Raw genomic sequence first — 14,625 nt, 5'->3', positions numbered from 1 at the left:
GATAACAGTAGTTGCTGTTGCCAGTTTAGCATTTTGAGGTGTCTGTAGGCAAGGTGGATTTGTGGACCCCTCTTCAAGTTGCTTTCTTGAAGATGAGCCAGTGGGTTCTGCCACTTCAAAGCCATTCAGCTTGGGGAACATCCAGATTGAAAAGAGTTTGCTACTGAAAGAAGTGGCAGAGCAAGATATATGGGTTTTCAGGGGAGAGGGTTTGGGGAGAGATCTGAAATTTGGAAATGAGCTTGGAAGAAACAGGCTTTTTGCATATATTTTAAGGAAAGAGCATGGTATGCCAAGCCCAATTCCAACTTGAGCCATGGACTCATCATTTTAAAAATGTTTCAAACATCATTGTTTCTGCAAAAATCAATGTGTAGATTGTTTCATCAGAGGGCACTAAAAGCTACTGCACAAGGCAAGGGTAAAGTTTCAGACACCCAGCTTCCCATCTGACACGGAATTTAACTCTAGAATTTAGGAGGCCCTCCTCCCAGTAGCCGCTCGGGTGCCCGGGGACGGAGTGAGCCACCTAGCTACGCCTCTGCTTTCATGCTCACCTAAGTGTGGATCTCCAAACTCTTCCCCCTCAATTCCCCAAGCCCTCCTCCCATTGCTCTTGCTCCCTACCATAGGAGCCAGTGACTGGACTGTGGCTGGACGTATGCTGATGGTGGCAAGAGGAATGTAGCCCGCTTACGGAGAGGGGAAGAAATTAGGCTGGGTGGTGGGTTTCTGGCTTATTGCAGAGATTCAAAAGTCGCTTTTTAGGGCAACGAGCCTCCAAAGGCGGCTTCCACCATTCAGTCATAAAGCCCAGAGCAACCCAGACCCAGCAAAAAGTATTAACTCACTCCCACACCGCCCCCGACAATACCAGAAAAGCAGCCCTCGTGGAAACTTGTCCCAAGCAGCCTTAGCCCATTTCAACCCGATCAAGCCTTGGAAACCACCTAGGTGGCTGAAACCATGCAGGAAGATCCCCTCTTGGCCTCCAGGGGTAGCCTTGCTCTCTGCCCAGCTGGCCGCGCTGGGACTCTCCCAGTTCCTGCAGAGGGAAGCGGCTTTCCCTTGCGGAGACTTACTGTGTCAAAGCAAGCAGGCAAGGAAGACAGAGAGGAGGAGGCAGCTTAGGCAAATTCATGGAGGAGAGGGCTGTCGAAGGCTTCTAGCCATAAGGGCTGTGCTCTGCCTGTAAAGTTGGAGGCAGCAATGCTTCTGGTTTCTGGAAATCACTTGAGGGGAGAGTGCTCCTGCAGTGGCGTAGGTAGGGGCGTGTGGTGGGTGTGGGAGTTTTTTTTGTCACTCCCCTCTGATGACATCCGGGGCGGCCCGTACCCCCCTTCCTATGCCACTGCCTCCTCCTTTTCTGTCCTCCTTGTACAGAAGAAGTCTAGGTACTCTTTCTCCACTCCCTCTGATCAAGTGCTTGGGCAGGGAAGAAATATGTAAAATAATATAAAAGTATTCACAATTAACGATTCCTTGTACTCATTTTGTGTTGCCAGCTTCTTTTTGTGAAGGACTTTGCAGATATAGATCCTATACTTTTCCTTCATTTGTTTACACCAGTTATAATATTTGCAGCTGCATTTGAGATGGATTTTTATATATTTCGAAAATCATTTTGGCAGGTAAGACATATACAATTTTCTGTTTAGAAATTTACTGTCTTCAGACTTCAAAATAAGGATATAGTTCCATATTTACACACAAATGTGTCCAATCAAACCCCAAGGTAATATTTTCCAGGAAAATAGTTTTGTTTAAAGCACATCCAATTCATATTTAAAGCATTTGACTTCCCCCAAGCAATCCTGGGAACTGTAGTTTGCTAAGGATACTGGGAACTGTAGCTCTGGGAATGGGAAACTATAATTCTCAGGATTCTTTGGGGGAAATCATGGGCATTAAATGTGTGTTGGATGTATGTCCGTGCATAATTTGCAGTGAGAAAATGAAAGGCACCAACAACCCAAGTATAACTTAGTTGGATATCACCCTACAAGTACCTTTTTACATTTTAATTCATATGAGCTGATTGACTGTCATGTCATATATAACACTGTCATTAAATCTCCAGCCTTATCCACCTGAGTTTAATGTAATTTTATTTTGCAAATGATTGATACACACACACACACACATACTGTATATTGTTGTTGCAGGTGTTAATTCTTGCGGTTCCTGGATTTTTGATGAACTGTGCTTTCCTTGGATGGTTAACTTTTAAAATTAATAAGTATGATTGGTCCTGGGATGATAGCATGCTATTTGGAATAATTCTTAGCACAACAGACCCAATCCTTTCTGTAACCTCTGTAGGAAACATTGGTAGGTATTTGCATTGATTTTTCTGATAAGCTGAATTCATTATAACACTTAAATGTGGACTAGTGTACTGTTTACAATTTAGCTTCACAGAGCTTATTTAATTGATAATTAACTGTAGTCTGTAACAAACAAATGTGAAGTGATATGGACAGTTTAGGGACATGAGCAGAAAGATACCCCCCCCTACACACATTAAATAAAATTAGAATTATTGAGGCCAGAGTTAGAAGTCATTTTGGCTGTCCTGAATGAACTCTTTCAAATGTGTATATATTCATGTGGCAGTACATTGTTAACCGTGCTTGCTCAGGCTTGCTCACATCTTAAAAACTGTTTCTCCATTGTAAAGTATGCAGCAGGGGAGCAACAAAGATGACACCGGAGTATTTGCAGAAATAAAGTTTTGAGGAAATAAAATGCGACAATTTGAAAATAGAACAATTAGCTGTAGAATGTTGTCTCAGAGAAAGAAGTGGGGTTGACTGATAAGTGTGATGGTGTTGAACTAATGTACGTTTTGCAATGATGTTTCAACATTTGGGTTAAAAGGAGAGGGGTTGAAGTGGCAGAGGCTTGAAAGCTGGCAAGAAAGAAAAATAGAATGATATTTTCCCTTCCATATGATCCATACAAAAACTAGTACTTTAAGAGGATGAACAACCAGCTGTGTTGGCCAACTATGGCCCAGTCTCAAATCTACCATTCCTGGGCAAAGTGATTGAGCGGGTGGTTGCTGAACAACTCCAGGCACGCCTGGAAGAAGCGGACCATTTGGATCTTTTCCTGTCGGGATTCAGGCCTCACTATGGGACTGAAACTGCCCTGGTTGCACTGGTCGATGATCTCCAGCGAGCTAGGGACAAAGGTGAGAGCTGTTTCCTAGTTCTGCTGGATCTCTCAGTGGCTTTTGATACAATCGGCCATAACATCCTTCTGGACCATCTAGAGGGGTTGGGAGCTGGGGGCACTGTCATACAGTGGTTCCACTCCCTCCTGGGCCGTGTTCAGAAAGTGGTGGTGGGGATGAGTGTTCAGACCCCTGGGCTCTCACTTGTGGGGTGCCTCGGGGTTCTGTCCTCTCCCCCATGCTTTTAAACATCTACATGCAGCCGCTGGGAGAGATCATCAGGGGGATTGGACTGGGTGATATGCGGATGATACCCAGCTCTACCTCTCTTTCAAATCAGAAACAGTGAAGGCGGTGAAGGTCCTGTGTGACTGCCTTGAGGCGGTTGGAGGATAGATGGTGTTTAACGGATTGAGGTTGACAGAAGTACTGTTTGTGGGGGACAGGAGACGGGCAGGTGTGGAGGACCAGGGCCGGCTCTAGGTATAGTCCCGGTGGCGTGGGGCGTCAGGGTGCCGGGCCGGCAGGCGGGGCGCTGCACGGCAAAGCTGGGCAGAAGCCGTGCTGCGCACTGTGAGGGCAGGGGCACCGGAGCGATCTCAGCGCCAGGGCTCCCGACCTACTCGAGACTGCCCTGTGGAGGACTCCCTGGTCCTGAATGGGGTAACTGTGCCACTGAAGGACCAGATGCGCAGCCTGGGAGTCATTTTGGACTCACAGCTGTCCATGGAGGCGCAGGTTAATTCTATGTCCAGGATAGCTGTCTTATCAGCTCCATCTGGTACGCAGGCTGAGAGCCTACCTGCTGGAGGACTGCCTCGCCAGAGTGGTGCATGCTCTGGTTATCTCCCGCTTGGATTACTGCAATGTGCTCTATGTGGGGCTACCTTTGAAGGCTTGCCAGTTCCTTCTCCAGGTGGATCACGTTTAGTCAAAACTCTCCACTATGACCTGTCCATCTTGGGTGGCCCTGCATGGCATAGCTCATAGCTTCTCTGAGTTATTCAAGCCCCTTCGCCACGACAAGGCTGATTTTACTAGTGTTAGGTACCATCTATACATCATTTTCATTACATTTTCTTTCAAAGCGGTACATGCAGTAAATTTCAGTGTTTGACTCCACAGTTTCAACCACGCATCATATTCAATATTGTACCCAAAATCTCTTGCCCATTTTATCATCACATCTTTCGTAAACCACTCTAACAAAAAATTATACATTTTCGATAACAATTTCACTCTGCCTTCCAACAATTCTATTTGAAATTTGGACCTTTTATCTTCAAAACCTATTTTCCTGTCATTTAACAATACATCATTTACTTGGTGGTACTGCAACCATCCGGTCAAAACTTCTTTTATTTCTTCATATGGTTTTAATTTCCAACCTCTATCTGATTTCATCAAAATCTTCTTGTAAGTGGCCCTCCTCCCCTCCATATTTATCTTTTTAACAGTTAACACCTCTACAGGCGAAATCCACCATGGGGTTTTTTGTCTCTAACAGCATTTTATTTCTTTCCCAAACTTCATATAATGATCTTACCACATGATTTGTAAAACCTTTATGAACTTTTGTCTTATCATACCAGAGGTAAGCATGCCTGTAAGGGGGAGAGATTACAGAGAACCTCCCCCTCTCATCAGGAGCAGTTCGTCCCCAAGCAGCCATGAAAGCGCGGGGTCCGAAGGGGCCAGTCAGGAAGCAGAGAAAGAGTGCCAGGTCTCAGACAGCATGGGAGAGCCCCTGCTCCACAGGCAGGAAGAGAGAGAGGGGAAAGGGGGGGAGAGGGAAAAGACAGAGCGTAGACCCTTTCCCCCGGCACCGGAATTAAGGCGGAGGAGAAAGGGGAGGAGATTTGCTGTCCCGAGGCTGTTATGTTGGTCCAAGTCGCAAAAGGGGGCAGTGCCGGATTTTGAAACGGAATGAGAGGACATGAAACCGACAGCTCTCTACACTGTAAATAACGTGCACCAATAAAGATTCTGTTAAAGACAAGTATGTGGAGAGTCGTTACTCAAGAGTAGCCGTAACAACCTCTGACAATGCCAACCCAATCTGTTGTCGTAACCTTCTAAATCTAACAAATCTGTGTTTTCCAGTGTTATCCATTCTCTTAGCCAACAAAGACAGGACACTTTGTAATATATCTTCAGGTATGGCATGGAGAATCCACCTCTTTCTTTCCTATTGATCAATAATTAAAATTTTATTATTGGTTTTTTTTCCCTGCCAGACAAATCTAGACATAATTTTCTGCCATTCTTTGAATTGTTCTGTCCCTTTAATTATAGGAATTGTTTGAAATAGGAATAACATCTTGGGCAACACACTCATCTTAATTACAGCTATTCTTCCAAGGAACGACAACTTCATTCTATTCCATGTTTCCAGATCTTTCTTTACCTCTTTCCACACTAGTTCGTAATTGTCATTAAACAAATTGATATTCTTTGTTGTCAACCATATTCCCAAATATTTTACCTTCTTGGCCACCATGATTCCATATTTTTGTTGTAATTCTTCTTTTTCTTCCATCTTCATATTCTTGACCACCATTTTTGTTTTATGTCTATTCAATTTAAATCCTGCCAACTGTCCAAATCTCTCAATTTCCTCTAATGCTTCTGCAACACTTTCGCTGGGGTTTTCTAGAGTTAAAATCAAATCGTCTGCAAAGGCCTTTAACTTAAATTCTTTTGCACCCAATTTAATACCTTTAATCACTGAAACTTTTCTTAATCTATTTAATAATACCTCCAGGACCGTGATGAATAATAATGGTGAAAGTGGACAACCTTGTCTGGTACCTTTTGTAATCTCAAAATACTCTGTCAAGACATTATTTACAATCAATTTCGCTTTTTGTTCGGAGTATATAGCTTCTATTCCATTCATGAAAGATCCTCCCACTCCCATCAGTTCCAGATTTTTCTTCATAAACTGCCAAGAAATGTTTTCAAAAGCTTTTTCTGCATCTATAAACATTAGTACTGCAAGTTTATCAATCCTGGTCTCCAGATATTCTATTATATCTATAATATGTCTCACATTATCTTTTAACCATCGACCAGGAAGGAACCCTGCTTGATCTTTATGTATTATCTCATTAAGAATCTCTTTCAGTCTTTTCGCCATTATATCCGCAAAAAGCTTATAATCATTATTCAATAATGATATTGGCCTATAATTCTTCACATCCAAGCCATCTGAACCTTGTTTAGGAATCAACGTTATATATGCTTCTTTCCAAGTGTTTGGTATCTTTACTCCTCTCAAGATAATGTTCATCACCTCCGCCAGAATTGGCGCAAGTTGTCCATTTAATATTTTATAATATTTTGCCGAAAGCCCATCCGGTCCTGGGGCTTTGCCTTGTTTCATTCTTTTAATTGTGTTGTGTATCTCCTGTATTGTTATTCAAGCATTTAATTTCATCTTTTTCTCTTCTGGAATTTGTCTCAATTTATGCTTTTCCAAATAATCTTTTATCTTCTGCCTATCTTCCTTTTCTTTACTATACAGACCACTGTAAAATTTCTGAAAGGCTTTCCTTATTTCCTTTGGATCTTCTGTCAATTTCTCTTCTATTTTAATTTTGTTAATTGCATTCTGATTTTGACGTTTCCTCAATTGCCAGGCAAACAGTTTTCCTGTTTTATTTGCTGATTCAAAATTCTTTTGTCTCATTTGTTTTATTTTCCATTCTATTTCCTGATTCACCAACATGGATAACTGCGTCTGAAGCGTTTTAATATTGTTCTTAATTTGCTGATCTTCTGGTTTTGAAATTAATTTCTTTTCATTCTCCATGAGATGTTTCAGAATTTCTTCTTTCCTCTTCTCTTTCTTCCTCTTCAGGAAACTGTTTTTCTGTATTAGAAAGCCTCTCATAACTGCTATACTTGCATCCCACACCATGTCCAGTCCGGTTTCTTTATGTAAATTCCAGTGAAAATAGTCCTTTAGTATTTCTTTAGATTTTTCTACAACCTTGTCATCAAACAGGTCTTCATTCATTCTCCATCTGAATGAACAATTAGCTGTAGAATGCTGTCTCAGAGAAAGAAGTAGGGTTGACTGATAAGTGGGATGGTGGTGAGCTAACGTACGTTTTGCAATGATGTTTCAACATTTGGGTTAAAAGGAGAGGGGTTGAAGTGGCAGAGGCTTGAAAGCTGGCAAGAAAGAAAAATAGAATGATACTTTCCCTTCCATATGATCCGTACAAAAACCAGTACTTGGAAGAGGATGAACAACCAGCTATGTAGCTTTGTATTTATGGAACTAATGTTGAGTTGTGAATTGTGTCATCATACATTCATTTTTGACTGAGGATACAGTTTCAAGCATCTTAGGGGATTCATCTAAGATATTATCCCCTAATGGAATCAGGTTTGATTTGAATATAACAGCAAACTATGGTTTGTCATGTGAGTGATTTGTGCTCTCCCTTCTCTTCCCTGCTCCTTACCTTTGTGTGTGCAGGGAAGACTTGAGAAGCTTCCATTCCCATTTGGACAATTGTTTTGCAGAAACCTGAATCAGTGATTGGTTGCAAATTATGATTGGAGTCTTCTCCACTGTTGTAAGCATGCTACCTCCAAATAACTGTTGCTGGGATGGGATTCGTTGTATAGCATAGTGCATGCTTCCTCAACCTCGGCCCTCCAGATGTTTTGAGACTACAGTTCCCACCACCCCTGACCACTGGTCCTGCTAGCTAGGGATCATGGGAGTTGTAGGACAAAACATCAGGAGGTCCGAGGTTAAGGAAGCCTGGCATAGTGCCTTGCATGGATTTGCATGCTTCCCATAGGCATGCGTTTGTCCACTGCGAGAGTAGGATGTTGGACTAAATAGACCTTTAGTCTGATTTGGCACACCTCTCCTTATACAGGAATAATAAAAGGGATTGCACGAGTGAAAGGCTTATAACTGATCATTACCAGTGTTCCAAACTTTGGTTTGTAGGATAATCTGAAGGCAGACAGAGCCTGCTCATATTTTTAAGGTACAGTAATACCTTGGTTCTTGAATGGTTTAGTTGCCAAACAAATTGACTCCCAAACGCCGCAACCCCGGAAGTAAGTGTTCCGGTTTGCAAATATTTTTCAGAAGCCGAACATCCAACTCAAGCATTGCTTCTGCTTGATTGCAGGAGGCTCTTGCAGCCAAACGGAAGCTGCACCTTGGTTTTCGAACAGTTTCAGGAGTCGAACGGACTCCTGGAACGGATTAAGTTTGGGAACCGGTACCATGGTATTTTGTTTCACTTGAAATATAATTTTTAGCATAAAGTGAAGCAGAAGGGAGGAATATTGGAAAGAAGAGAAGACAAAATCATCTAGTTTGCAGGTTCTTTTATTTTCATAATTAAATCTCACAAAATGGTTTTATATGGGAGTATGTTAAGGCAATTCTTTCTCTCGATTAAAAAAGAATGCAAAGTTTACATTGTGCAACAAAGAGATGCAAGACCTGGTTATAAGTAAAACAACAATGTAAATAATACACTTTTTGCTGTAATTTAAAATTATTTAGCTTTCAGATTTGCACTGTTTAAGAACTTTAAGAAGTAAAGTTGTTCCTGGTAGATTTAAACTGTCATGATTTAAATATATTCACTCTTGGAGAAACAGGAAACATGGGAGGAAACAAAATCAAGCTTCTGCCTCTTGAACAGCTGATGCAGTACTGATGCATATTATTTGCCTGGGGAATCTATTTTTGTGAAGCTGCTGAATTAAAGTGCTATTGTAAATGTCTTAAAGCTTTGCATTCCACCTTTATTATTCGGTTCGACTTCATAGCCGCCATCTCTGCAAGGTTTTTCAGTGGAAGGATGATGGGAACTGCGGGAGCTTTAGAATGGCTGCATGTTATAGGCAGACTTAACGCTGAAATGCAAATGGGAATTGCATGGAGAGAATCATTGTTTGAGAAGAATATATGCACTAAAAACAAGCATATCTTAATCATGTGATTTTGATTCCCCCATTTCTTATGGGTCTTGTTATAGTATCTTTCCACTTAAGAAGCAAAAATAAAAAGAACCAATCACTCATTCCCACCACCCCTTCTGAGTAATACCCCTCCCTACCCTCTCACTATATATAAGGGTCTGGTGACTTCTGTTTCAGTATATCTGAAAAAGTGTGCATGCACACGAAAGCTCATACCAGTGACAAACTTAGTTGGTCTCTAAGGTGCTACTGGAAGGAATTTTTTAAATCTTGTTCACTTTGTTCCCCTTCCCCCCAGGGCTTTCAAAAATAGTTGTCAACTTAATAAAAGGCGAGTCTTTGTTTAATGATGCTACAACAGTAATAATTTTTGAGTTATATAGGGATCTTGCAAGACAAACTCACCATGAATTGAGTAAGTATATTATGTTCTGTAATTTTTTTTCTTTCGTAAAAATACAATCCATATTATGTCACAAGCCTTATTTTTAACTGTTGAGATCTAGGGCATACAAGCTGAAAAAGAAACATGACAGGCACAGGCATGTCACTAGCGGGTCCACCCCACAAAGGCAGCTCTGCTGCCATAGCAGTTCCTCAGGTGGTGTTCTGTGGATGGTAAGGCGAAAAAAGGGGTACCGTAGGTGTTATGCAGATTGGGGGAAGCCTTGGATCTTCCAGAACTTCCCAGGATGTGGCTAGATAGCAGCAGATAGAGCAACACAAATGGTTGAAGGATATGGCAAAAGAGAGTACTACTGAGGGAAGAAATAAAATACATCAAGCTGGGATATAGGGTATTTTGTTGAAAACTAAGTACTTTGGGAGTCCGTTTGTTGTGTCAAGTTTTACTAAATATGGAGGTGTTGCTATTGTTTTGAAAGCTGACTTACATTTTGAAGTTAATACCCTGCTCAGGAAAGACCTAAAAGAAGGATAAGATTTTATTTAAGGCACTTTAGAGGGTCAGGGACAGACAGTACATGTTCCAAATATGAGACTATTGCTGTCAGTCTAGCAGTGGGGATGGACTCTCTCCTGTATCGGTAGTGGCACCCGCCCTGTGGAACGCCCTCCCACCAGATGTCAAAGAGAAAAACAACTACCAGACTTTTAGAAGACATCTGAAGGCAGCCCTGTTTAGGGAAGCTTTTAATGTTTAATAGATCATTGTATTTTAATATTTTGTTGGAAACCGCCCAGAGTGGCTGGGGAAACCCAGCCAGATGGGTGGGGTATAAATAATAATCATAATCATAGTCATTGTCATTGTCATTGTCATTATCAATGTAAAGTTGATATCAGTCAGGGAGGTAAGGATTACAGAGAAGATGATGCATGTTAGGACGAGCTGAGTAAAAGGCTTACCTGCAGAAGTGATACCGGTAGTTCCAGCTTCTACTTCTCACTGAGTAAGGCTCCTCCATTAAAGTTATACATGTGCACCAATGCATTGGCTTCTTGCTGGAGGGGCTGTAAGGACCTTTGCACTTACCACCGTATATATAATTGTTGATTTGGGGGAAGGTATCTCCCTGGCGGGGGGGGGGGGAATAAAGTCATTGAACAAACAATTAATTTGAAAGCTGTCAACATTTTCAGCTGGAAAATTCAGTCTCTCAGATCGATTGTATGGGATTATGATTGGGGGTTTTAAAATTTACCACTTCTATTGCATTTTGCTCTTTTTTTCTTGTCTAAAATATAAAATAATAATTATTTTTATATATATTTATATGAAAAAAGAAGTGTATAATTATAAAAGTTTCCTGAATAGATTCTGTGCATGCACAGACCTAATAAGTGTGACTGCATAGATGGCTGTTAAAAAAACAACACCAAGAGTTGCATGTAAGCAACCTGTTTTTCTGGGTTCCAATGAAGAAGAGGGTTCAGGGTACAATCAGTTAGGCATCATTAGTTATAATTATCTTTAAATTAACTATTGGAAAGAAGATTGTAAATAACTATTTTCTTTTTACCTTTTACAGTTAAAGAAATTTTTATAAAGTTGATTTTGAAATTTTTTGCAAGCAGTGCTTTGGGATTTTTTACTTCAAGATTAGTTAGTTATTGGTTGCAACGCATTTTCAATGATGGAGTAGTTGAAATAGTTATAAGCTTCTCAATGGCATACATTATTTTCTTCATCGGTAAGTTAAACATCCTTGTCAAATGCAATGCATTTGAAACAGTTGTGCTTAATCGTTAATAAAACTAAATAATAGTGGTTTTTTAAAAATAACATTTCTCTATTTTTTCTATCCTTAGCTGAATGGCTTGGAATGTCTGGAGTTATTGCTGTTTGTATTTTGGGCCTTCTTTTAGATACTGTAAGCTTTAGTCCAGGATTGGATATATTTCTTTTTAAGTAAGTGCTCATAAGTAAGTGTTTGACTTTAAATTTCAGTTTGAACCATTTTGATTTCTTTGGTAGCTAAATGTATCCTATTTACATATTGTGTAAGGAATGTGAACTAATAGGATTGAAGTCCTTTTAGAAGATTTAAAAGTGCCTTGTGGAAGCACTTTAAGTATTCAGTGCATAAAATTTCTATTGTAAATGAGATTCTCAGTGACAGATGGTACTTAAGCACTGGTTACTGTGTTTCTCAGAAAATAAGCCATACCCCGAAAATAAGCCATACCCCGAAAATAAGCCATACCCCGAAAATAAGCCATGGTGATAGGCAGTTTAACCTTGTAGGTTAAACTGTACCATACTTAATAAAAAAAAATAAGACATCCCCTGAAAATAAGCCACCGTGTGTTTTTTTGAGGAAAAATAAATATAAGACGGTGTCTTCTTTTTGGAGAAGCACAGTAGACTTGAAATAGCTACAAGAGATAAAAGGTAAAGGGACCCCTGACCATGTAGGGATCCACAGAATGCTGTGTGAGATAGTAAGTCTGCAGGCCTGAGTGTACTAGAAAAGTGAAACTAGCTGATGCAATACTTTCTATAGGAGTGCTGGGTCAGAATGACTCAGCAATACAGTGGAACCTCGGTTTATGAACACCTCGGTTTACAAATTTTCAGTTTACGAACGCAGCGGGCCCATCTGGAACGGATTAATTCACTTTCCATTACTTTCAATGGGAAAGTTCACTTCAGTTTATGAACGCTTCAGTTTAAGTACTCCGCGGACCGTCTGGAACAGATTAATCCATTACTTTCAATGGGAAAGTTGCTTCAGTTTATGAACGCTTCAGTTTATGAACAGACTTCCGGAACCAATTGTGTTCATAAACCGAGGTACCACTGTAATGTGCTGTCAGCTGATTGACTGTCATCGGTTTAAAAGAGAAACCTTGCCAGCAGTGAGAGAGTGGTGGTGTAGAAGGGTGTGGTCAGTGAGAGGTTTAGAGAGAGAAGTTTTCCTACATGCCTTAAGGTTCAGCCAGGTATCCTGCTTATTTGTATGAACTGCTTGTGTATCATATAGCCTGTAGATATTTGTATATAGCTCACAATAAATATACTGCACTGAAGAACCTGGAACTCTTAACATTTCTGCTAAAGTGCCATGAAGGAATTCGCGACAGGGTTATGGGCCCAGTACGCTTTCGCTGCGCAAGAGTACAGGTAGCAGTTGTCTAGCCATGGGGAACTGGAGGTACTTTATATACCATAAAGAATTATAGCTTTGCTAATAGTAAGCCCCCCACCCCTTTAGCATGGTTTAACACATTTTTTAAAAAACAGGTTCTGGTCAATGTTGACCTTTTTGGCTCACATTATGATGTTCGTTATAATGGGAATTGTGTTGGCTCAGAAGGCATTTCCACATTTTCATTCTCGTGATATTTTTTATATTATAACACTCTACCTTTCATTAAATCTTACAAGGTAAGAATTGTTTAATATTCCTTATTGTATTGATGTTTTCTGCCAATTCACAGAGCTCACTCAGTTAATATTATTCAGACTGCAATCCAAATGCATTTAACTGGTAGTAAGCTACACTGAATTCACTAGGACTTTTCACTATTCACTTTTAGGCATCTATAGGATGGTCCTGTTAGTGCTCTGAACACTGCTTTGGCTACAGACGGTGGGAAATGTGTTTTTCTCTGAGGGTCTTATACTTTTGGGATATCAAGTGTCTGATTGACATTCAAATCATAGCTGCCAAGTTTTCCCTTTTCTCGCGAGGAAGCCTATTCAGCATAAGGGAAAATCCCTTAAAAAAAGGGATAACTTGGCAGCTATGATTCAAATGCCCTGGCCTAAAGGTTGCTACTATAGTGGCATTCCAAGCAAGTAGTGAAGGAGAAGGAGTAGTGAAGGAGAACAAGAAACAGAGAAGCACACCTCCCCTGCTATTGCTGCTGTTGCTACCAGATACGGTACTAACTTTGGCAGCTAGTAACCTTTAGGCATTGCACACTAGAGGACAGCCACTAATACTTACATGTCTGTCTAGATTTTGTGTATATTGTATGTACAAGACTTTGCACTGAGTCCCACCTGCTTGACCACTTGCCCATCTGCCTCCCAGAGATTTTAGAGGACAAGCATTGCATGAATGAAAATTATCTTAAGGTGGCCCAAGAGGCTTTGCTTTCTTGCTTCCTGAGGAATATAAAGTTTGGCTGTTTAAATAGCTTTTTGAAAATGGGGCATTTGCCAAACTGCTAGCCTTATGAGTAATGCTTGGAGGTTAGAGGGTGATAGCCCCTATACACTATTTCAGGGCCCAATATTTGTTGATTAGGACATTAATGAAACAAGTAATGTGTTACTGAATACTGTTGAAATGAAAATATTGGGAACTAAACATTGGCAAAGAGTTTCTTAATGTAAAGTAATTTCGAAGTAGACAATTTTATATGAATTAGATGTAATGGAAGCTGGAACCTGATTTCTGAAAACTAAATTTATTCCCTTTGTGAAAAACAATTCTGTGCTTTGACTTTATTGCCATGGTAATTCATAGCTTCTGTGCAAATTGACGTATTTCCAAGCTGAAAACAAGATTTAAAATCTGCAGTTTCCTGAAATTATCACAGTTATCCAATCAGTACAAAGGAAGACTTCATATTTATTTATGCATTTTGGTTTTTAGTAGGTTTGTATCTTACTTTTTGACTAGAGTACTCAAAGCAGTTCGTAACATTTATAAAATGCAATGGTTACATTGCACATTTAAAACAAACCACACATTTCAAATGAAGTAGGAGCAGAAGCATCTCATTTTCTGTCTGTGTGCTTCCCTATCTCCTGGATTCCTTCTCTTAGGGAATTACTGTTAAATGGCCCTATGCTAGGGGAAGGGACAGCCCAACTGCAGCAGGAGCAGACACCTGAAGTTCTCTTTGCATACCTTTGTAGGAGTAAACATAGATCAATGGTATCAAATGGTATGGGAAACAGCCCTACTAGAAAAACTAACCAGTAAGCTGAAACTGACACGGGGACAAACGGAAGAAGACACCTTCACCCCAATATGGTTCCCCTTCATCACCTACACAGCCCA

General features: G+C 40.5%; 1 protein-coding gene across 1 annotated transcript in view; it reads left to right on the top strand.

The window, feature by feature from the left end:
* The window catches only part of LOC132592646 (sodium/hydrogen exchanger 10-like), a 62,550-nt gene that overhangs the window by 4,365 nt on the left and 43,560 nt on the right, over positions 1-14,625 (top strand). Inside the window, exons 3-8 of the mRNA XM_060278965.1 lie at positions 1,506-1,631; positions 2,166-2,331; positions 9,444-9,560; positions 11,137-11,298; positions 11,417-11,516; positions 12,852-12,995. Coding sequence (XP_060134948.1) covers positions 1,506-1,631; positions 2,166-2,331; positions 9,444-9,560; positions 11,137-11,298; positions 11,417-11,516; positions 12,852-12,995 — 815 coding nt within the window. The remainder of the gene's footprint in view (positions 1-1,505; positions 1,632-2,165; positions 2,332-9,443; positions 9,561-11,136; positions 11,299-11,416; positions 11,517-12,851; positions 12,996-14,625) is intronic.

This window comes from Zootoca vivipara, chromosome 1 (assembly GCF_963506605.1).
Source record: "Zootoca vivipara chromosome 1, rZooViv1.1, whole genome shotgun sequence".
NCBI lineage: Eukaryota > Metazoa > Chordata > Lepidosauria > Squamata > Lacertidae > Zootoca > Zootoca vivipara.
Note: the sequence above shows the minus strand (reverse complement) of the source record. Positions and strands in the feature narration are given on the sequence as shown.